We start from the raw sequence: 24,363 nt of genomic DNA on the forward strand, positions 1-24,363 counted from the left end.
GACAACATTAAACTCCTATTTCAGTATTCGTCCCCAAGCTGCATTTTTAATTATAGTATAATTTTGCGTATCAGTGTGCATTTCATTTCCACCTCCAAACACCCAGTCTGCATAATTAGGGAAATCTACCAAATCAACGGCTTGGGGCTAATAAGACTTGATTATCAGCAATGGCCCCATGAAGCTCGTGCTAAACCTAACGGAAACATCCAACAGACCGTACAATTAGCATAACGGGATGATCGTGTACTTAATGTGTAATTTTTTTGGACTTCGAGATAACACATGTGTTTTTAACACTTGGGACAGTAAATCTACTTCGAGATAAGCTATGTATTTGATATTTCCGTGTTCCAGATATCGGTTTTTCAAAATCATGAATATAGGGGAACTAGCCGGGCCATCTATTCACCTCGGGACATTCGTGGTATTCTACATGTCGGTGTTCGATATACCTAAGTTTACCTGTATACCAACAATAGCAAATGTTATAATGAATACTTGAAATCGTTTGAAATTTAAATCAAGCATCCTGATTTAGCTACACCACTTATCTGTTAAAGGGGCAATATATAATATTTTGTTCCTTAACTTAACCTTGAAAGGCACCTGATCACTCATCTGTGTTTTCAGAAATCGGTGTTTGTTCTACGTTCTTTTTTATGGTATTTGTGAGATGTATGTAGCTAAGTACTTCGTTACTAGTTTGAAATACGGATGTATATTTAATTCCTGTGATAAAATTTAGAAATTCATTTCAAAATTAAGGATTATCTCCCTCATGCATAGCTCTTATCCTTAGACGAATTTGACTCCAGTTTTTGGCACTGTTTTTCCCTGATATAGCTCTTTCAAGTTTATTATTTCGGATTTCACAAATTTTGGTTGAGCATCACAGAAGATACATCATTTGTCGAAATGCGCATCTGGTGCATCAAAATTGGTACCCTATAAGTTTTACATTCATAACTATCCGATTTCTTCACCTTTTTGCATACAAATGCAATACTACTACTTAGAGCTGTAATTAAGCAAATATTTTAAAATGTGAAGATTCAAAATGTTAAGCCATAGCATGCTGTTCTGAATTTGGAATGAAAACATTTGTATAAGCATAGATACATATGTATAGTATATACGCTTTCACCCCCACAATAGGTCAAATGTTACTTCTATATAAATGATATGAGTCGTTTTAGTTTCAATAAACATAATTCCTCATATCACCCAAATCATTTATCGTGGGATCATAAAACAGGTTATGGATACAACTGTGATAAAGGGGCTGGTAGTACCTATTTGATGGTTCCTCACTATATATGTTTGTGAAAGGACAGCGAGTTGATGTTTTCTCCAGTAAGGATGTTCTTCAAGATTGCTTGAATAGCTGTATAACTTTCAGAATCTTGTACTTGTGCTTCATAGGCGTATATCTAACTTTAAAGTGTCATTGAATGTTGTAAAAACAAACACCAAGGTATATCAAAATTTGTTATATACTTTGGCTGCATTCAAGAAGATTCGTTCGCTGTGAGGAAACAGAACATTCCGAAACTTTCAAGTTACAAAGAAAGTCTCTTTAATTGATTAATTAATCTACTATGATGATTAAACATCCAAAATTACATGTATATTCAAAACGCATACTGGGTTTTAATGTTGATGTCCAGAATCCATTGCAAACGCATAACATAGCACGAGCATACAATTACCATTTCGTTTTATGATACGCCAGTGTATATGGTACATTCGGTAAATACATTATTGGACAGATATCTTCCCTATGGCAAATTTTGTGGGTTAACTAGGGAGTCGCCCTATGTGCCAGTTTATCTTAACTCGTAAGAAATATACTGAGGGGGGATAAGATAATCATTGCCCAGACAGTCGTCTGGCGTGCGTTACATATATTGTAACAATTGAACATTTGTCAATTCTTGATAACTACCATTCCAATTCATTTCAAATCTGGTATGAAGCATGTTTGGGACGAGGGGTACATACATTGTAAATTTTGGAACGCCTACACCCTGCGACCTTAGGGTTGGGACACAAACTGCCAAAATGGGACGAATTTACAACATGCTCCTTTTCTACAACCGCACATGTGTAATAAAAACTTAGTGGGGTGAAAATGGTAAGTTATTAAATGTGTGAACAATAGAACTATTCACCTCTTCTTGATAGCTACCATTCCAATTATTTTCTGATTTGGTATCAAGCACATTTGGAACAAGGGAGACATAAATTTCAGAACTCCTGCACCCATGGGATCTTAGGGGTTGGGCAAAAACTCTCCATAACTGGCACATTTTCTAAAATATTTTCCCTCAACCGCACATGTGAAGTAAAACTAAATGCATAGTGATGCAATGCAGGAAGTCCTCTACCAAAATTGTCATGATCCCCAGAGTAGGGGTTCTGACCAAGGTTGGGCCAAACTTAGTCTGTAGTGTTTATGTGTTAAAGATTTAAATAACATCATATTTAGTGCTATTAGTACTAAATTAAAACAAAATGGATATTTAAAAAGAGGAGATAGTCCTCTAACATATTTGTGAATTTGATCATCCCAGGGGTATAGGGTTTTGCTATTAGTGTGGGGCGAAAATGGTAGGTTATAAAATATGTGTACAATAGAAACTTTTAGCTTCTTGATAACTACTATTCGAATTCTTTTCAAATTTGGTACGAAACATGACAAACAAAAAAATGTAAGTGAGACCCACCCTGTCTACTGTGTCTCCTGCAGTGCTACTTGGTTCGAAAATTATCATGTACAGTATATTAATAAGCCAATAACATGTACATGCCTGCCACAATTAACCCCAAATTATGTTAGGTTCTTTTCAACCTTCATTTCACTATAGTAAATGGATGAATTTGCCAATCGAGGACAACACAACCATAAAACATAATAACAATTGATCTACAAAATTGTACAATAAGATTGAAATAAAGGATCCGAGTTGAGGATAGGCTATATCCACTTGAGGCGCAATGAAAATATAAAAAATGTTGCAAGAGTTCGTAGTAAATGTTGTTAATCCACTATGTTTTCCCAGCCAATGTATAGAGTGCTAATGGTTGTCTACAAGTTGAATCAGGTGCTAAAAGTACCATCTCACGGCCTTTGAGTTGTATCGTCTTAACACAACAAACAGTATAACCACACATGTTATATAGACAACGATATCACTGGATCAGGACTCTAGGTACTGCATTTCCATATGGATGCAATGATGTGAATGATGTAGGAAATTTGACTATTCCATAAGGAAATAACGTGAATGTGACGGGACCCTTCCCATATACTCAAAGATGGAAATGTAGTCATGAACATCGTTCATATAAAAGACCAAGTATAAATGAAGTCACGTTTGCTCACTTTTACCTTACGTCAACAGACAATTAGGTCCACATAACATTTGCACAAAAACACACTGTTCCACTGAGCGTTTTACATACAGTTTACGTTATTTGAAGAAACCACCGCTAGTATCTGCTTGAATTTTTCAACACCTGAATATAGACTAAACTCTATGATTATGGATGTTGCCAATCAAAGGCTCTTTAAACCACGACGGGTCATGGATGATATTCCTTCCGAATCAAACCGCCATCTCCTATACCGTCAATATAAGCAACATTCTTCGTCATAAAAGAGTCCAGTCGTGTATTCAAACTTATTTCAAGCTCAAGTATACACCCTGTATTTCTTACAAATATACTTCTACTATTGCATCCGATCATTTTAAGTGTAAAAATGTATTGTAATGCTTAGTTATAGACCATCTTGTACATAATCCACCCATGTTTTGTTTTTTGCCTTCTGTAAACTATAGTTCAGCTGGACATGTCATTACTGATGATGTTTACATAGTTGAAAATGAGGACCTCAAATCACTTGTTATAAAAGGTCCTAAATACAGAGAACCTCGGTTTTTTTCAATTCGCGACAGAACTTCATCTCTATTCTGAATTATGTCGAAGATTATGCCACAAGGTGGGCTAAATATGAAAAAGAAGAACTTGATACATTGTCAGAATAGATTAAGTTTTACATTATGACCCCTGGTTCAAGGCCTCTGCTGGTGGACTGTTAGTCCCCGAGGGGCTCTACAGCCCAGTAGCTAAGTACTTCGTTACTAGCTTGAAAATACGCATGTATATTTAATTGCCGTGATAAAATTTAGAAATTCATTTCAAAATTAAGGATTATCTCCCTCACGCATAGCTCTTATCCTTAGACGAATTTGACTCCACTTTTTTGGCACACTGTTTTTCCCTATAATAGCTCCAAAACTTCATTGTTATTTCGGATTTCAAACATTTCGGTTGAGCATCACTGAAGAGACTTTATTTGTCGCAATGCGCATCTGGTGCATCAAAATTGGTACCATATAAGTTTTACATTAAAAGTGTAAGAGGAATATTAAAATCCTTCATTAGGCACATCAAAACAAAAGTACGTACCATCTATCCTCCTGTGTTTTGTAAACAAGAAGTGATAAAATAATCAAATATGTTACATAAGGAATATGTTTAGTTCCAGCTGACAAAAGTTGTAACAACATTTACTGCGTTTGTAAGACTCGTCATTACAACTGTATTTAAACAAACTTGGCATTAATTCCATTTTGGTAATCGTACTTATACTCCAACTGCCATTTCAAACGACGAAATTATTCAAAGCCATGCTTCAATTTTAGACACATTTAATGTCTCAGTCAAGGGGTCGAATAAATATGAGTTACCGTACCTATACTGGATTCCTATACTTCATAAAAACCCTTACAAAGATACATTGCTGGATCCATACAGTGTTCTACCAAACCTCTATCTTTGCTCCTTACGAAAATATTGACAGTTGTGAAGGAGAAACCTCAAATGTATTCGGTCACTACATATGCCAAAAGTGAGTGAATCAAATGTGGATTCTAAAATAAATTATAAAGAACTTTTAGTAAATTGGAAATCGCAAAGCTTTTCTCAAATTAACAACATCAAAATGACTTTTTCAATACTTTACATGACCATTCCCCCATCAAATTAAAGGCTGGACTTTTTGACATTATAGACAGTTGTTTCTGTAACAAAAAAGTCAAAAACGGAAATAGTCATCCAAAAATTACTTTGTTAGACGCCACTCTGATTCCACGCACAATTACTCTGAAGTTGAATCTAAAAATGTGTTGGAGTTCCTCATTGACAACATCTTTCATAGTCTTTGGTGATCAGGTCTTCTAACACTTCGTTGGAATTGCCATGGGCAGGAATTGTGCTCCTTTGTTAGCTGACCAGTTTGTGCAAAATGCTGACATCTCGATAATGCTAATTTGCATTCATATGTCGATTCGAAGTATATCCATGTTAACTCGAAATAAGACACCACAGAGTAGTCCATCTCTTCTTCATACATAGATATGTTATTGAAAATAGATATCAACGGCAAACTGACCTCTTAACTTTGTGATATTTGGAATGATTTCGTCGTCAACCTTTCATATTTATGTAGCCATATTACATTATCACCTGCATATGAAGTTTATATCTCTCAAGTGATTCGATACGCAAGAGCTTGTTCTGCGTATGATCAGTTTTTAAATCGATGCAGACTACTGTCAAACACGTTGATGGTGCAGGAGTTCAATAGGCTCGCAAATTCTATGGTCGTTACAACGATATAGATTCCCAATACAACCTATCATTGGGTCAGATGCTGTCAGACTTGTTTCATACCGATTGTTATGCCGTACTTGGCTCTCTAATTTTGACTACGTATAACACCGTTTACCTGATCAAGATATAGAGCTCACGGCGGTTGTGACTGGTGGCCACGGGATGCTTACTCCTCCTAGGCACCTGATCCAACCTCTGGTGTAGCCAGGGGTCTGTGCTAGTACAACTCTCTATTTTCCATTGCTTATAGAAGTTATGAGATTGATCACTGTTCGTTATTTTCACCTTTCACAGGTAAAATCTCCCAAGATCACTAGGCATATTGAAAATATCTATACAGGCAACACAATTTAAAGACTACAGTTTTTGACATCACAGGCAGCTGCTTCTTCAGCAAAAATGAAAAACGCAAATGTTCGTATTTAGTGATTAGTCATCAAAAGATTAATTTGTTAGACGCCACTCAGATTTCACGCACAATTACTCCCAAGTTGACAATATGTACGTTGTCTTTGGTGATCAGGTCTTCCAACAGTCTGTTGAAATCTTTGTTAGCTTTTGATATCAATGTTTTAACAGAAGGTGTCTGTCCAAGCCTAGAGTATATGAAATATGTGATAGAAGGATGAGAGAAACTCGGTTTCAGCCTCTGCACAATTCTACCATATTTCATTTAAATAATCTATCAATCAATGCGTCTAAACATTCATAAATCATTCACATTAAGACAGAGTAAAATATGAGAAAGAGCAGCATGTGTGTTTGTTAAACAACGATGCCTCTGGATTACATTTTAGTGATGTATAACTTATACGGTACCAATTTTGATGCAGCAAATGCACATTTCGACAAATAATGTCTCTTCAGTAATGCTCAATCCGAAATTTTGGAAATTCGAAATAACAATAAATTTGTAAGAGCTAAAAAGAAAACTAAAGTGTCAAAAAACTGGAGCCAAATTCGTCCAAGGATCAGGGCTATGCATGAGTGAATAATTTTCAAAGTATGTCAGAGATAAATTTCAAGTTCAGATGGTAACAAATTTGGAACCAATGCCAAGGTCTTCTTACAAGAAGTGTACATACGTATAAATAAAAAAGCAGTGTCTTACAGTTTAAAAAATATGGTTTATATGAATCGTCTAAAAGTAGGTCAAAGGTCTACATAAAGGTCACCAGGTCAAAGATTTCCAGACCAATGGAAAAGTCGTGCTACGAGAAATACACATGGTAAATATGAAAGCTGTGCCTCTTATGTTGTAAAGGATATCACCAACGTTAAATGTTTTTTTCAAAAATTTCCAATAGTCAATGTCAAGGTCACAAGGTCAATAACTCTAGTATCGTTTAAAAGGTTTTCTCACCAAACATATACTTGCTTGAACAACAACAGCATCTCTTTCAATTTGTAAGATATGGCTTACATTCGAATTTCTAAAGTTAGGTCAAAGATTAAAGTTCAGGTCACCAGGTCAAAGACTTGGAAAGGTCTTCTTGCCACAAGAAAAACACATACTCGAATATGAAAGGTCTACCTCTGATGGTGTGAAAGATCTGACCAAGGTTTTTTGCTTCAGACAGACGATGGACAGGCCAAAAATTAAATTCCCCTGAATCTTCCATTAGAGGGGCATACATTTTACATGTATCAGAAAAATGTAAACCACAGGTATATAAGGTTACCTAGTGGGCACCATTCCTTGCTGTGATCCAAACTGTTCCATGCTTTGAGACAATCGGTGGCCTCTCCCAATCTTTTGTAGCATATGTTGTTGACCACATGAACGACACATTGGTTTTGGTTCTTGACAATCAAGACAGAACTGTAGGGCTTGTACTTTTTTATTTTCAAATCGACAAGGTTCGCAATGATATCTAGGTGCAACTTTTGGTGGCGAAACTGCACTTTGGGCGCTGGATATTTGATTATTCACAGCAGAATTGCCAATCATATTTTCATTTGCCTTTGATATCAATGTTTTAACAGAAGATGTCTGTTCACGCCTAGAATATCAAAAATATGTGATAGAACGATAAGAAGAATTCGGTTTCAAATTATGCCCAATTCTACCACATGTCATATTAGTAATCTATTAATTAATGCGTCTAAACATTCATAAATCATCCAATGTAAGATACAGTAAAGATATTAGAAAAAAAATATATTTGTGAAACACTGATGTCCCCCGGATTATAACTTTTTAGTGAATAATTTTCAAAGTAGGTTATATTTCAATTTGAAGATGACAAGGTCAACGAATCTGGAACCATTGAAAAGGTTATTTACAAGAAATGTTCATGCAAATATGAAAGCAGTGCTTTACGGTTTGAAAGATATGGTTTATATTAGAATTGTATAAAAGTAGGTCAAAGGTCAAGGCAAAGGTCACCAGGTTAAAGATTTTGGTACCAATTGAAAGGTATTTCTACGAAGAATACACATACCAAATATAAAAGCTGTACCCCTTATGTTTTAAAATACATCACCGTTAAAGGATTTTTGGGGAAAATTCCGAATAGTAGGTGAAAGGTCAATGTCAAGGTCATAAGATCAACAAATATATTATCGTTGGAAAGGTATTCTCACAAACATGGGCATGCCAAAAATACCTCTAAAGATTTGAAAGATATGGCTTACATAAGAATTTTCAAAAGGTAGGATAAAGGTCAATGTAAAGGTCACCGGGTCAAACATTTCGTACCAATGGAACAGCTTTGCGACATGGAACATAGATACTAAATATCAAAGCTGTACGTCTTATGTTGTAAAACATAAGATAACCAAGGTTAAAGGAATTTTTTGAACATTTCCTAAAACTAGGCAATGGTCAATGTCACAAGGTCAACAACTATGGTATGGTTGAAAATGCATTCCCACAAAACATGCACATGCTTAATAACAAAATGAGTACCTCTTTCAATTTGAAGATATAGATTATATTCGAATTGTCTAAAAGTAGGTCAAATATTAATGTTCACGTCACCAGGTCAAAGATTTTGATGTCAATAGAAAGATCTTCCCACAAATAATACACATGGCAGAGGTAAAAGGTCTATCTTTTATTGTGTAAAAACTATGACCAATGTTTGATTTTTTTAAATAGACAGACAGACGAAGAGACAGACGACGGACACGCCAAAAACTAGGTGCCCTCGAATCTTCGAATTCGGGGCATGAAATTGCATGAATACTTCACATTTATAAAGAATGTTCATTTTAACACAAAAATGTAAATACCACAGGTACATAAGTTTACCTAGTAGGCACCATTCCTTGCTGTGGTCCAAACTGTTGCATGCTTTGAGACATTTGGTGACCTCTCCCAACCTTTTGCGTCCGATGCTGTTGATCACATGAACGACACATTGGTTCAGGTTCTTGACAATCAAGACAGAACTGTGTGGCGTGTACCTTTTTATTTTCAAATCGACAAGGTTCGCAATGATATCTATGTGTAACTTCTGGTGGCAAAACTGCACTTTGGGCATTGGATATTTGGTGCTTTCCAGCAGAATTACCAGCCATATTTTCATTTGCTTTTGATATCAATGTTTTAACAGAATGTGTCTGCCCATGCCTAATGTATCCAAAATATGTGATAAAACTATAATAAGAATTCGGTTTCAAATTCTACCACATTACGTGTTGGTAATATATCAGTTAATACGTCTAAACATTCATAAATCATTCACATTAAGATGAATTATAAATTACATCTGTAGAAATATTGCCTTACGTAATGTTGAGGAATTTTAAATCCTCCGACACATTGTGATTTCGGAATTTGGTAGACAAAGTATGTCGTTTGCAACACTTGTCACACATTACTTCCGCTTCAGGACAACCAGTGTAATAGCCAAATCCAGGGACAGCCTCGTCTTGACAAAGCTCGCAGAATAATGTATCAGCATCAGACGTGTCATCCTTCATTTTGATGACCTTATGACCTGCTATGGCTCTTTGCTTCCGGTGTCGTTTGGTGCATGCCTCACATAGCTTCTCATTGCAGTCAGATTCCTTGCAAACCATCATAGCCTCTGCATTTTCACCAATTGTCGAACATAATGTACACTTGATTTTCTGACTTCCCTTTATTTGGTTTGAAAATATAAACAATTAGAACTTATTTAAAAAACTATCAGCAGTGGATATAAAAAGAATGAACAGATTCTAAGTTTGAAAACCCCAGAACCTAACTGTTAACAATTGACAAAACGTAGAGAAGATTTCAAATATTAGAACAGGAGTCCTATGTCCATAGCACACCTCATAAATTGAAATTTGCCAGTGTAAAATGATAAATCTCAAGTATGGGTCCAACAATTAGGTGCGAAAATATTTAATACACTCTAAATAAGAATGCTTGCACAGCAATTTGAAAACTATATATGTGCAGTTTATGCTTCTCGAGAAAAAAATTTCCAATATATATAATTTCAAAGTAAAACTTCATACCCTAATGTGGCCCTGCCATGCACCAGTAGTAATGCATGATATTGATAAACATGAACTTACACTAGGATGCTTATATATCAACAGTAAAAAAAATACCCTTTCGATTTTTCATCAGAACATTTTTTTTTAAAAATCCAATTGATACCTACACAAAACAAATGAAACGATTGTTGTGTCCCACCTTTGGTCCCCAGATTCCTGGTGAAAAGAAATTAAATCTACACTAAAAATGTCCAGAGTTTATTTGTGTATCAATTTGAAAATTGTACCCATGTGGGGCGTGGGATGATTTTTTGGGGAAAAATGTATGTATTATTTTGTAAAATTCATAACCCTTCTATAGAGACTTAACTTAATAAGGGGATATGATGCTAAGATAAAAGTAATGACAATTCTATGAAGAAAAACTTACACTACAATAGGATGCTTGCATATTTATTTGGTTAAATTATACCATTGTCATTCTTAAGATTTTCAGATCTCTGATTTTGGTCCCACCTGAACCTTAGGGTTAATTTCCACAACCTTCGAACGTTTGCATGTTCATGGTTTATGGTTGTTACTCGTAAAAACAATTTTTGATTTCCTATATATTCTCAGGTAAAAATTTGTATGCACATTTAAGCCAAATCCCACTCAAGCATGAGTCAGCACTACACTGGATTCAAATGCTTGTATGTTGAGGAAGGAATTTACTTTGCCGATCAATATAAAAGCGCTTTAAAACTTAATACCCCGAAGGCGTCCAAATGTGATCATAAGTGTTTTTCCGGTATTTTTTAACCCATGAATTCTTTCATATTTTTTTTTCAAGTTAACAACTTCGTTGTAAACAATAAAGTTTTTTTACCGTATTTTTTAAATACGATCGATGAACTATGATGTTTACATGATGTGTTGAAAACATGGCATCCGTTGTTATTTTCGCACGAGCTGATTCTGCGCAAAGCGTGTATTTTCGACATTTGACAGTTCAACTGTGTTCAAAATAAGTGTGAGTGTGTGTGTGTGTGTGTTTTCAGCCGAAACAATGATTTTGGAGGAATGATTATTTCCAGTGAACATTACTTGCAAATGAACAAATGCAGGTAGAAACAAACTAGATCTGTCCTAGCGGGACTAATACCCCCGCAGGGCACATTGGATGGTGAGAAATAGTGATAAGGATTGTTGAAAGCAATAACTGCAAATGCAAGACTATATATTCTGCAGTAGAGTGTTACTCAGAAGTGTACTTGAGCCAGAAAACAACACATTCTTTTTTCAAAGTCATCCACAGACAGATAGGCAGACAGACAAATGGACTGATGATTCCATCATATTTTCTCCGAAACTAATGCGGAAGACTCTGTGAAACAACAGATCATAACAAAATCTAAAAGAAAATGACAAAGTCAATGAAATTGAAAAACCACCACCTGTAAAATGAAAATATCCAAACTTTCCTTGAATGTCAATGAATCTCAATAAAAATAAAAGGAGCACAACTTCATTATATACATAATCTATACAGAAAGTTTGAATAAAATTTGTTCATTGGTTTTTTAAAATATACTCTGGAAACTGACAACACTCCCTCAAAATGGCGGGGGTGGGGGGTGGGGGCATAACTTCCATGAATATTAAAATATCTCAATGAAAATAGCAGGTGCACAACTACATTATCCATATACAGTGTAAGATATACATACAGGTTTAACGAAATTTGTTCATTGGTGTTAAAGATATCCTCTGGACAAATGATGTCTGCGGACAGACGGGCGGACAGACGGAAAAAGTGATTCCAGTATATCCCCAAACTTCATACATATAATAGTCGTTTTCGTAAATTTAACCTTTACTAAAACTCGTTCGGACAAGGTGATTCCAGTATACCCCACCCCATCCAACTTCGTTTGCGGGGGTATAATTATACAAATAAGAGTCGTGTTCTTAAATTTAACCTTTACGAAAACGTGTTTATATTCTTCAGTTCACGAGGAAGAGTAACTTTGAGATTCATAATTTTGAAATATTGATAGTGGTCCAAATATAAGCCAACCTACTATCTATCTTATATGAAAATATGATGAATGCTCTAAAAGTTTACTTTATAAAGAAAGTATGGGACTTTTCTTTTCTTTTTTTTCTAAATAGTTTAAGCACACTATCCCTATCTTACTTTCACTTATTACGAATCATCTTGTTAGAAGATTTGAAATTGTCTCCTTTCATCGAAGCTCCAAATGGTTTGAACTGTCTTTGGCTGAAATCGGCCACAACAACCCGTTAACTTCTTGAAAATAAAAATCGAAAATGCATGTGCAACCCTAATAGTTGACAATTGATAAGCACTTCACAGACTGTAATTAGGAAAAAAAGCCCACAATCCCCCTTTTTATAGAAGTTCAGAATACATCGTTCTGTCATTGACTGCTATTGGCTCTTCAGAATAAATGTGAAACTGTAATAGTAGACGCATGACTTGACGGACTGTACCGGTGTTGTAGCATAGAAGTTCCCCCCGCTTAGACTTTCCCCCCGGAAAAACGGGCCCGGGATAGACATTCCCTCCGGAAAGATGGGCCTGGCTTAGAATTTCCCCCTAGGAAGAATGAATCCGGGCCCAATCCCCCCTAGGAAAAACCGTCCTAGTATAGAATTTCCCCCTATATGTCAGTATGCTTTTCCCCCTTCTTACATTTTAGCTATGTATCCATTTCCAGTTATATTACTAGAATTATCTAGACCCAGGAATTCTTATCATTTCTTTTTAATTTGTGTATCACAATCATCATCTTATTTTTTTAAAGGAAATTATTCAAGTCGTGTTATGGTATATCAAAATTCATTCAGTCATCTCAAGTTTTTGCTGTTAACATCTGAAATAGTGAAGTTGGGAAGAAGTTAATGTTTTTTAAATTCAAAATAACGGGAAAATTAAATTACTTTTATTCATACAGTGCATCTACTTTACTTTTCAGATATCTTAATTGTATATCTTTTAGTCGACTTTTTGGAAAGCATATTGTATTTACTGTATGTAATTAAAGTTTTCAGCGTGTAAACCCAACTTCAACATCTCAAAAACAATCTTTTATTTTATGAATAATATTATCGTAATATTAATGAGCGCATATCTATTTCATTAAACTATAACAATTTAATAGCAAATATTTGTTTCTCTTTTGTAACTTTTTTTTTATAACATTCAACTCTTTATAGCAATAATAACAAATTTCATTGATTATTATCTTCAATTGCAAGAGTTTGCTTCATTCTATATTCATTCAAAAGTTTTACATGAGAGGAAAAAAAGGTCGATGGAATCCGGAAACAGGAGGGGGGGGGGGATTCTATACCAGGGTGGTTTTTCCGCCCTGGGAGAAATTCTATACTGACTTTGTACATAGGGGGGAATTATATGCTGAGGCGTCTTTTCCCCCTGTGGGGGAAGATCTATCCCGGGCCCGTTTTTCCGGGGGGGGGGGGGGGGGGGGGTTTCTATGCTACAATACCGGTACAATAAAAAAAAAGCCCACGTAAACTGGCTCAGGTGAGCTAATAAATTATAATACGAAATACATACCATGACGTTTCCATCTTTACTTTTAAAACTGAAATATTAGAAATAACATATTTCTATAATAGTAAACTCCGAAACATAACGTGTTGCATATTTTCACTCAGTAAATAATTATTCACCTTATAAAGGAGTCTTCTCCCCTTTATTCATCGGAGTCCGTTATATCAATAGGTTCATGCGCCATGATTAAACTGCAGATATTTAAAACATTATTTCTATAATGTATCTTATAACATCATCTGTGTCACTAATGACCAATGTAAACTGATGAACTGTATAGCTTAAAATTAATAAAGAATTGAATTAATGAAGCATGGTAGTAATAGCTTACAAAACTGCAATTAACAGTAGTCATTCCTTAACAAATGAAATTGATTCAGTAATTATATAGCTCGAGAACAAATTAAAGCTGGCTGCAGTCAAGGTATGCAAGCAACTGTTTCACCCTTTGTCGTTGTTTCACATTTATTCAAATTGAAGTGTCCTTTGTAGAACAACATGTTCATGGACCACATCGTTCCCCTGAGCTAAGAACCGCATTTCTCTGTATAAATCATTCCAACCCAATAGCGTCACACATAACTTGAGTGGCCGTCTTCAACCAAGAGTTCATTGATTGAATATTACATGTGTATGATTGCATATGAATGTGAAAAATAATGCTTTTTGTGATTTTTTTTTTTATATATTCCAATGTAAACTTGAATCACTTCCATTGCCCCGCCCAAATGTCATGTTGTGGACCAACTATAATCCAATCCTTAAAAGAAATATTAATTTTACAAATTCAACCTTGTAGTGTGGAGAAACTTAACCTACATTCATTTACTCCCATGTAAACCGACATCCCTATTATTGCTTCCTTCGATTTTACAGTGAGAATGAATCCATACATCAACTTGACAAACTACGGTTTGGCGTTAATTCGCGAAAGTTATACGTGTTTACCCGCGAAAGTTTCGCGTTATAACGCGATATTTTTTTTTCTTTTTGATCTACGATAATGAGCTCAATGGATTTTCGTAACAAACTGTACCCTTATGGTTTTTAAGAAAAACATCCAAACAAGTGTTTCTGTATATCATCATGCCGTTGTGGAAACTTTGAATCAAGCTTTCAAATTCATCACTTACATCATTTTCGCAAGCCAAGTGAGAAAATTATCAATTTCATTCATATTAATGAAGAGCGGAGTAGACAAAAACCCTTGACTAGCGAACATGTTCATGTGTATACAGGCAGCTCTCATACAAAAAGTCGACCCTGGTTCTAGATGAACCTGAGAAGATTTCTGTACATGCAGGCACGTAGAATCGGGGGTGGGGGGAGGGGGTGTCCCTTTGTTTGACAAGGATCATTATCTGATATTTTCATATGAAAATAAAATGTATTGGGTAACCTTGGAAAGATAATTATTTACTCGATCAAATGGATTTGAATCCTCTATACTCCAAAGACCCACACGTACTTGTATAATGTGAAGTGCTTGCAGACGGCAGTAAGACCCACATGTACTTGTATAATGTGAAGTGCTTGCAGACGGCAGTAAGACCCACACGTACTTGTATAATGTGAAGTGCTTTCAGACGGCAGTAAGACCTACACGTACTTGTATAATATAATGTGAAGTGCTTGCAGACGGCAGTAAGACCCACACGTACTTGTATAATGTGAAGTGCTTGCAGACGGCAGTAAGACGACGGACAAGGTTCACTTGCCGGCAGGTCGATAGGAATTACACGTAATGGTTGTTAACTTCTAGAAGGATTTGAAACTTTATGTAGAACTTCTAACGGTCAGTGATACTTTAATCAAAAGTAGGTGTTCATTCCTCTCCCCTATCTTTGTTGGCTCCTCTATTCCCCTGCTATCCAATGAGTTTGTCCTGGACATGGCTCTAGGTTACGTAGCTTTATGCATTTATACGGCAATCTGTTTACTTATATTTGACAATTTAACGAACAGGTATCTGTACACCGTCGGTTACCCACGGGTGCTTCTAATCGATTCTCTCCATCATTTGAGGGGGCGTGTGTGGACTCAAAACCGTGATTTGCGACGATGGTCTCTGTACCAAAGCACTAGAACTACATGTATGAATTAGAGTTACCTCCCTTTGTTCAATATGCACATTATCTAAAACGATACTTGGACGGTTTATTATGAAACCTCTGACGTTAATTTAATCCGGCATTTACACGTTTTCCAGAATCAAAACATGAATGCTTGCGAAGAGAAATCGATGTAGGCTATCGCCTCTCGACTTCTCTAAAGAGAATAGGAAAACACCAGATCTCCAGAATGTTAGGGGGCACTAGTGTTTAAATGACACAAGACGTTTGTGGAGGTAATGACATCAGAACCGAAGATGGGAAGGTTATCCAAAAGAAAATAACGACCGCGAAATCCTAAAGGTAAATTAATGTCATGTAATCGATGAAGATAAAGTTTGAGCACAGATAGTTATGAACATGGTTTTTTTTAATTTGCGTTCTACATCATTGTGAAAAAAGATATTATCATGAAACTTTCTTCACAGAAACACAAAATGATGGTTTTAAATAATAAAACAAAATCAATATATTTTGTAATGAATAAATGAGTTACTAGCATTGTCTACGACTTTTTGGGATAACCCTCGTAGGTTTGGAACTTTATGAACCAAAATTCTCCGTTGTCTTATGACACTTGCGATAACTTTATCCTTCTATTTGTCTGTCTAGACTTTCGACTTCTCAACTTTCAACCCAAGTGAACACATAGCATCCTTTGGGGAAAGTGGATTTAAATTATTGGATAGAACAATGTTGATTCATATCCGATAAATATGGTATGTGAACATTGTTTATCTAATGCGTGTGGTGTATATTGAAAGTGAGATAAATCATTAGCTTTATCACACGCCCGTTTGGTAAAGCACTTCCGGTCCGAACTACTTTTGATACTGTCCCCGCTTGGATGACATATTTTCTGTGTTGATGCATGAAATAAAGCGTAAAACGTGTTACTATGAATTTATTTAGAAATCATGTTATAGCAAAATTAAAATGATATTGCCCCCACAAACATATAATGCAAGTTACCGGTGTTGTAGAGTGAGCCTTCCCACATAATGAGACTTCCCCCCGGAAGTCTGGCTCTAGAGTGAATCTTCCCCCTAGTACGAGACTACCGGGGGGGGGGGGGGAGGCTCATTCTAGAGCGAGACTTCCGGGGGGAGGCTCACTCAAGAGCCAGACTTCCGCAGGGGGAAGGCTCACTCAAGAGCCAGACTTCCGCAGGGGGAAGGCTCACTCAAGAGCCAGACTTCCGCAGGGGGAAGGCTCACTCTAGAGCCAGACTTCCGCAGGGGGAAGGCCCACTCTAGAGCCAGACTTCCGGGGGGGGGGGGGGGTCTCACTATGGGGGAAGTCTGGTTCTATAACACCGGCCATAAAAATGCCAACTTGGTCAATAACTACTCAAAAAATTACGATCACTATAACATCAAAGAAGAAATTATCTACAGTGTAACAAATACACTATACTATATATACAGAGTTTGGATCCGCCCTGGAGTCAGAACCGGGATCATGAAATTTACAATTTTGGTAGAGGTCGTCCCGTTTTACATCATTATGCATTTAGTTTTTTCTTAGAGATATGCGGTTGTAGAGAGAAAGATTTTTTGAAAATTTGTCATTTTTGGCAGTATTTGCCCCGCCAATAAAGCCCCGGGGGTGACGGAATCCTGTTATTTACAACTTATCTCCCCCCTGTTCCCATGATGCTCCATAACACATTTGAGAAGAATTCGAATAGTTACAAGAAAGACTTAAATATTACAATTTTGGTAAAGGGCTACCTGTACATTCTTAATGCCCATTTAGTTTCAGTTTAGTATCAATACCATTGAAGAAGATGCTTTTTAAATGCTTTACACATAGATATTATATACTGTATACCAAGTTTGGCTCCGCCCTGGAGTCAGAACCTTTACCCCAAAGATCACGAAATCTACAATTTTGGAAGAGACCCTCCTGCTCTACATCACTATGCATTTAGTTTGTCATACATATATGCGGTAGTAGAGCAATATTTTGAAATTTTGTCAATTTTAGGCAGTTTTTTCTCCATTCCTAAAACCCCAGGGTCCAAGAGCCTTGAAATTTCCAATTTATGTTCCCCTTGTCCCAAAAATGCTTCACACCAATTTTGAAAAGAGTTGGAATGGTATATAAGAAGAAGTTAAAAATGTTCAATTGTTAACGTACAAACGAAGACGACGGACGCAGACCAATTGCAATATGTCACCTGAGTTTACTCAGTGACCTAAAACTAGAAAAGTCAAAAAGACGGACCAGGATAACACTTCCAATCACTGGGAGGGTTTTGGACTTATGATTTATCGTATTCCTCCCATCTGTCATAGAAAATTTTATGCAGGTTACTTTTGCATATCATCTTTTCTACAGCTAGTATACGCACTCTGAAAGCTCAATTGACTCCATGTCTAGTACAATATGTTCTTCATCAGGTACATCGTAATGACTAACATGGAATAAAGTTTGATATGATGATAATACAATAATTAAACAAAAACCTAAGAAGTAATGATAAGAAACTTAAGAAATAACACCTTAAATTTACAGACATGACACGACAAAACCAGTCACTAAAAGATTCAGATTAGTTCTCCAAAAAACTTTTTCATCATGTGTATTCCCTTCTCAACTACACCAGGACTGTTCTTCTTAGACCGACGACGCGACTTGATTTTACGTCTTCCAGGGAACTCTTTGCCTACAGCGCTACTTATATCACTGCGAGTTCTACGGAAGTTTGTGTCTAAATTCTGATAATCTCTGTCGACCAGTGCCATTCTTTTCATTTCTTGAAGCATTTTGATCCTCCTATCGTATCCTGGCTGTCTTTCTGATTCCTCTGCTTGAATCATAAGATCTATGTGTTCAACGGTAGAGAGTGGATCCGGTCTCAAGGCAATCTCTTTCAGTCTCGTCTTGCATCGATTCATTTCATTCATCATATCCATAATGTTGTCCATGAGTTCATCAACGTCGGTGGTCAGTTCTTCTAAATACGTTTGGTGTGTTAATTTTTCTCCAATTGCTCTTTCGTATCTGTCCTTCATTTCTTGGTACGTCTTGGTAACAGTTTCAGTCGCATACGTAAATATGTATGGGGTATTTTTGTGTTCGTTCCAATAACAATTCTCAAAACAGATTCTGCAATAGCCATTGGTCATTGCCCAGCAGTTCATCTTGTTATTGTCGTCTGCAATTCTACAATCCTCATGGCAAGTTACATTGCATTGCAAACAATTTGTAACATGTTGACCTGGAGGCAAATCACATTGGTATTGCCTCGTTTCTTCTACCTCGTAAGTAAAATCTTTGTTGTTTTCGATGTCATTTTCGTGTCTATTAAATAAGTCGAGCTGTTCTCGTAGCTCACTTAACTTGGACAGGCCCGCGCTAATCTGTGGTCTTATACTGCTGATGATCGTTTTCAGTTGCTCTCTTTCGTGCAAGACATCCTTCGTCTGTGACAAACTTCTTGTTTCAAATTTCTTCAAATGTTTGAAGAATGCTTCAAAACTTTTGCAACCCATTTCCCAGAAAAAAGGCGACAGTGCATTACTCTGAAGATTTTTGTTAACTGCAAATAATGCAGAATTGTTGAATTGAAAGGTCGAACCAAACGGGAGTTTAGCTTCCATTAAACATGCTAAAACTGGAGGATCTGCGCCATCTGCAAATGTTATCAACGTGCAGATATTCGACTCGATGTCTTTCCCAAAAAGGGACATAATCGCATGAAAGATATATCTCTGTACTGGTGTGAGACGCGCATCTGGTGCCTTGACAATAAAACAAACGGAATCCAAGTACAGGACTCCCTTATCTCCTTTTGCCGAAAATAGGTAGCGAACTTGGTCCACAATGTTATTATCTCGATCTATCCCCCTAGTATCTCCAAATCCGGGCGTGTCTATGATGTTAAGGGTATAGTCTAGTCTACTTCCCTTGTGTGGTGCAATTTTGTAAACTGTTATCCACTCCGTTTGCGATACTGCCTGCAAAACAATTTACAGTCATTCAATCAATACATTATGTACAGTTATCATTTCATCATATTTAGTTCTTATTTATTGCTAGGCTCACATGTAATAGCTCTAAAACTTCATTGTTATTTCGGATTTCAAACATTTCGGTTGAGCATCCCTGAAGAGACATTATTTGTCGAAATGCGCATCTGGTGCATCAACATTTTGTACCGTATATAAGTTTTACATTATGATCCCTGGGTCGAGGCCTCTGCTGGTGGACTGTTAGTCCCCGAGGGTCTCTACAGCCCAGTAGTTAAGGACTAAGTTACTAGTTTGAAAATACGGATGTATATTTAATTGCTAGAAATTCATTTCAAAATTCAGGATTATCTCCCTCACGCATAGCTCTTATCCTTAGACGAATTTGACTCCACTTTTTTGGCACACTGTTTTTCCCTATAATAGCTCTAAAACTTCATTGTTAGTTCGGATTTCAAACATTTCGGCTTGAGCATCACTGAAGAGACATTATTTGTCGAAATGCGCATCTGGTGCATCAAAATTGGTACCGTATAAGTTTTATATTATGTACAAGCTTACTTGGTTTCCTGTTTTACGCCGTTCATCGTCTTCTAGTTTGACCAATGTAAATCGGAATGGATCTTCAAAACTCACACCCATCACATAATTGACAATGCCATCCACAAGCGTGCTTTTGCCGGATCCAGTGGAACCGACCAACATAATAGTTTTCTCTTCTTCCCGATTTCTTCTATTTGTCATGTCTCCTACAATATTACACATTTGGTAAAGAAAACAAAAAGAATTTAACAACTTTTTATACATACTATTCAAAATCATTAGGCTTTGAATGATTAACACTTTTATTCACCTAAGCATATTTGACGAATTTTATACTGTTCATTTCTAGCCCTAGGGTTTTCGTTTAATGGTAATTCAAATTTTGAAGGATTCCCACTAGTCAGCTGCTCTGAAAAACCAAGGAGATAAGACGCCAACGACTCTTGTGTTTTTATGCCCTCGTTTGCCGGACTGTAAGATCCTTCAATATCCCCTTTCACCCCTCGGACTTGGAAAATGTATGTGGTATTCGCCATCAGACCCTCTATGTTTAATTCGTTTTTGTTGATGTCAGTCTGAATAATTTTCCAGTTTTCTTTGCCGGATTTACTCTTGTATCGTATCTGATAACAGTCCACGTCATCACATCGTCCCCAGTGCAACTTAACCGAATCTGATTTTATCGTTGCTGCCATCGGTTTACCAGGAATCTACAAAATACAAGAATCAAATTAATAGTTGTAATATTCATCCTTGTATCGTCATTGATGAGTACTATGCAGGACACAATGGACCTCCCCTAAATTAGAAATCAGGACATCTGACCATTGAACGTCAAACCCGACTGTCTGCCACACTCCTTCCTCTTACATGTATGAGAAAGGGAAAACTATGTATGTGATTTTGAAAATCAACATTGTGTTCTATCATGTGTTTATGGACCAGCAATGGTACACGAGAGTTCCATATTGATCTGAATTTTAGAATAAAAACAGCATGATACAATCAATCAATCAATAGAATAAAAACAAGCCGGTCACGGTAGCGTAGTGGTTAGAATGACCATAGCTTAGTGGTTAGAATGTTTGCTTCATGACTGGGAGGTTGTTAGTTCCAGTCCCGGTCATGCCATGGCTGAGTCAGACCTAACGGGTAGTGTTTGTTCCTTCACCAAATGCTAGGTATTCAGTAGTAAGAATTGTCGATCTTACGGACTGGACTTTTAAAACGGAAGTCACGTGTCGTGGCAGACGAGATCCCTGATAGCTACGGCTCTGACCGCCATACATATGTTTAAATATGAATGTACTGTGTATGTCTAGAACGAACAGGTAAACGGTATAATACACTTTGATACGGTGTGTATTGTGCAAGTTTATTGATTTACTGAATTAACTTACTGTGTATGTCTAGAACGAACGGGAGTACCGTAAACGGTATATAATACACTTATGCAAAATGCTTACATAGGGTGTTTTTCTTACGACATAACTTAAAGAACTTTGCTTCAGGTAGTTTCAGTCATCATCAGGCCGTAGCATACAGTGTACTTTCTTGGCATTGTATGAATAAACGGTCTTAGCTTAAAGCTGAAAAAGGAGGTAGGTTGACACATCAATAGTTCTCTGTATAAAATATTTCCCCAAAGACCAATTTCAACAAATATCTAAAACATCAAAGAAAACTTAAAATTGTTGAAAATCAAAATCCTTGCGCAATGCACATTTTAAGTTATTTACACATATCCTAGCTTCTGAACTGTGAGAGGATCTAAAAGGACAAACCATGTCCTTTCATTTAACATAACATTTCCTCAAAATGAACTAAGTTCAACAACCTGTAATTTTCGCAAAATTTGACAATCAAAATCCCTGCCACATGCACATCATTCTTATCCATACAAATTCTCTGTAAAATAAGAAGTTCCTCACTTGCAAACTATGGAAGGAAAGCACACAAATAATGTACTCTCTTTGTCATAATTCCTCAAATCTGACAAAGTTCAATAACCTGTACTTTTCTCAAAAACAATTGATGAAAATGAAAATCCTTGCCATGTGCACGCCTTCAATACCCATATAAACACTCTGTAAAATAAAAAGTTCCTCATTTGAAATATATGGGAGTGTTCACCAAACAAAGCATGTACTCTCTTCGTAATGTTTATTCAAAACGGACTACGTTCAACAACCTGTGAAAAATTGAAGAAAATCAAAATAGTTCCCGCATGCACATCTTCATTACCCAAACAAACACTCCGTAAATCGAGATGGCTCTCAATTGAAAATTGTGACAAGAGTTCGTCAGACAAATTATTGCTATCTTTCACCTTTCATGTAGCCTCCATAACACAAAATTTTCAAATAAAGAGGCAAATTTCCTTCAAGGGAGGTCGAAATGGATCTAAATTGCACTATGATCTAGAGTGATCCACAAAGAAGCTACATGGCAAGTTTCAGCTTAATATGCGACAGAAAAATGAAATTAGAAACAGAAAACTCCGAACGGACGGACGGACGTACAGATATTGCTGAACCATAATACGTCCCGTCTAAAGACGGGCGTATAAAAAGTGAAGGAAATGAACAGTGGGCAAACATCCCAAAAAGAATGCAAAATTAAGAGTAGAGCAAACATTGAACCACAATCCATGGAATGTGCATCAAAATATATAATATGTAAAAATACTACTTTCATCCGATTGTGTCAGGCCTGATTTTCCTTCACAATCAGTATCATTTGAAACATCAGAACAACGAATAAACCATAAATCAGATCCAATTGCCATCCATTTTCATTACATAAAGAATTGCCTCGAACAGATATAGATATGAAAAGGTGAAAATAACGAACAGTGATCTACCTCATAGCTCCCATAAGGAATACAAAATTAAGAATTGGTCACACTCGGACCTCTGGACATACCAGAGGTGGGATAAGGTGCCTAGATGGAGTAAGCCCCCCCCCCCCCCACACACACACACCGGTCACACCCGCCATGAGCCATATATATGATTCATTTTAACACATAAAATTAGCAATTTATAAGGATTGTACATTGGAATAGATGTTGTAAGATCAGAGATACAAGCCCATTGCTATCTTCATATATAGTGGCGGACATTTTAAAACTGCATGCCTACATGCTATAAAACCTCGCGTCAAGTAATCTACAACAGCGCTACATGTATAATGACAAAACATTGAACGCGACCGACCGCCTCGATGAAAAAGATGAGTATAGCAAACAGTGATAAATCTCACAAAATCCCACAAGGACTACAAATTCAATAAAAGGGCAAATACGGATTCCTACAAACACCAGAGTTGGGAGCAAATTCCTAGTAGGAGTAACCTCCCCTGTTGACCTGCAACACCCTCAGTAAGCAATCTGATTAACTGGATGTGGTACTACATGTAGCTACAAATATTGTTACTTACAAATATGTTGTTCAACTTACATCTTTTGGTCCTTTGAACTGTTGCTGCAAGTTCTTTATGCTATTTAGGTAAATATATATTTTAAAAAATGCATAGATATTGCACATGTGTAAAGAATGTTCATTTTAACAGAAAAATGCAAATGCCACAAATATATAATTGTACCTAGTATGCACCATTCCTTTCTGAGATCCAAACTGTTGCATGCTTTGAGACAATTGATGACCTCTCCCAACCTTTTGTTTCAAATGTTGCTGACCACATGGACGACACATTGGTTCCGGTTCTTCACAGTCAAGACAGAACTGTGTGGCGTGTACCTTTTTACTTTCAAATCGACAAGGTTCACAATGATATCTAGGTGCCACTGCTGGTGGTGGAACTGCAGGTTTGACGCTGGATGCTTGATGTTTCACAACAGAATTACCAGTCATTTTACCATTTGACTTTGATATCAATGTTTTTACGGACGGTGTCTGCCCATGCCTAGAGTATCCAAAATATGTTCAGAACTATGAGAGAAAACTGAGCACAATTCTACCACATTTCGTGTAAGTAATATATCAATTAAAATCTATGAATATTAATA

At 36.5% G+C, this 24,363-nt stretch overlaps 1 protein-coding gene across 3 annotated transcripts in view; it reads right to left on the reverse strand.

Annotated features, from left to right (window-relative positions):
• Positions 1-16,701: 16,701 nt before the first annotated feature.
• LOC125674784 (uncharacterized) overlaps positions 16,702-24,363 on the reverse strand; it is a 44,142-nt gene continuing 36,480 nt past the window's right edge. For all 3 annotated transcript variants that reach the window (XM_048912065.2, XM_048912067.2, XM_048912066.2), the window contains 5 exons: positions 23,940-24,260; positions 23,795-23,834; positions 20,644-21,043; positions 20,352-20,539; positions 16,702-19,778 (listed from right to left, as the gene is read on the reverse strand). In XM_048912065.2, coding sequence (XP_048768022.2) covers positions 18,366-19,778; positions 20,352-20,539; positions 20,644-21,043; positions 23,795-23,834; positions 23,940-24,260 — 2,362 coding nt within the window. In that variant the 3' untranslated portion in view covers positions 16,702-18,365. The remainder of the gene's footprint in view (positions 19,779-20,351; positions 20,540-20,643; positions 21,044-23,794; positions 23,835-23,939; positions 24,261-24,363) is intronic.

The sequence above is a fragment of the Ostrea edulis genome, chromosome 3 (assembly GCF_947568905.1).
Source record: "Ostrea edulis chromosome 3, xbOstEdul1.1, whole genome shotgun sequence".
NCBI lineage: Eukaryota > Metazoa > Mollusca > Bivalvia > Ostreida > Ostreidae > Ostrea > Ostrea edulis.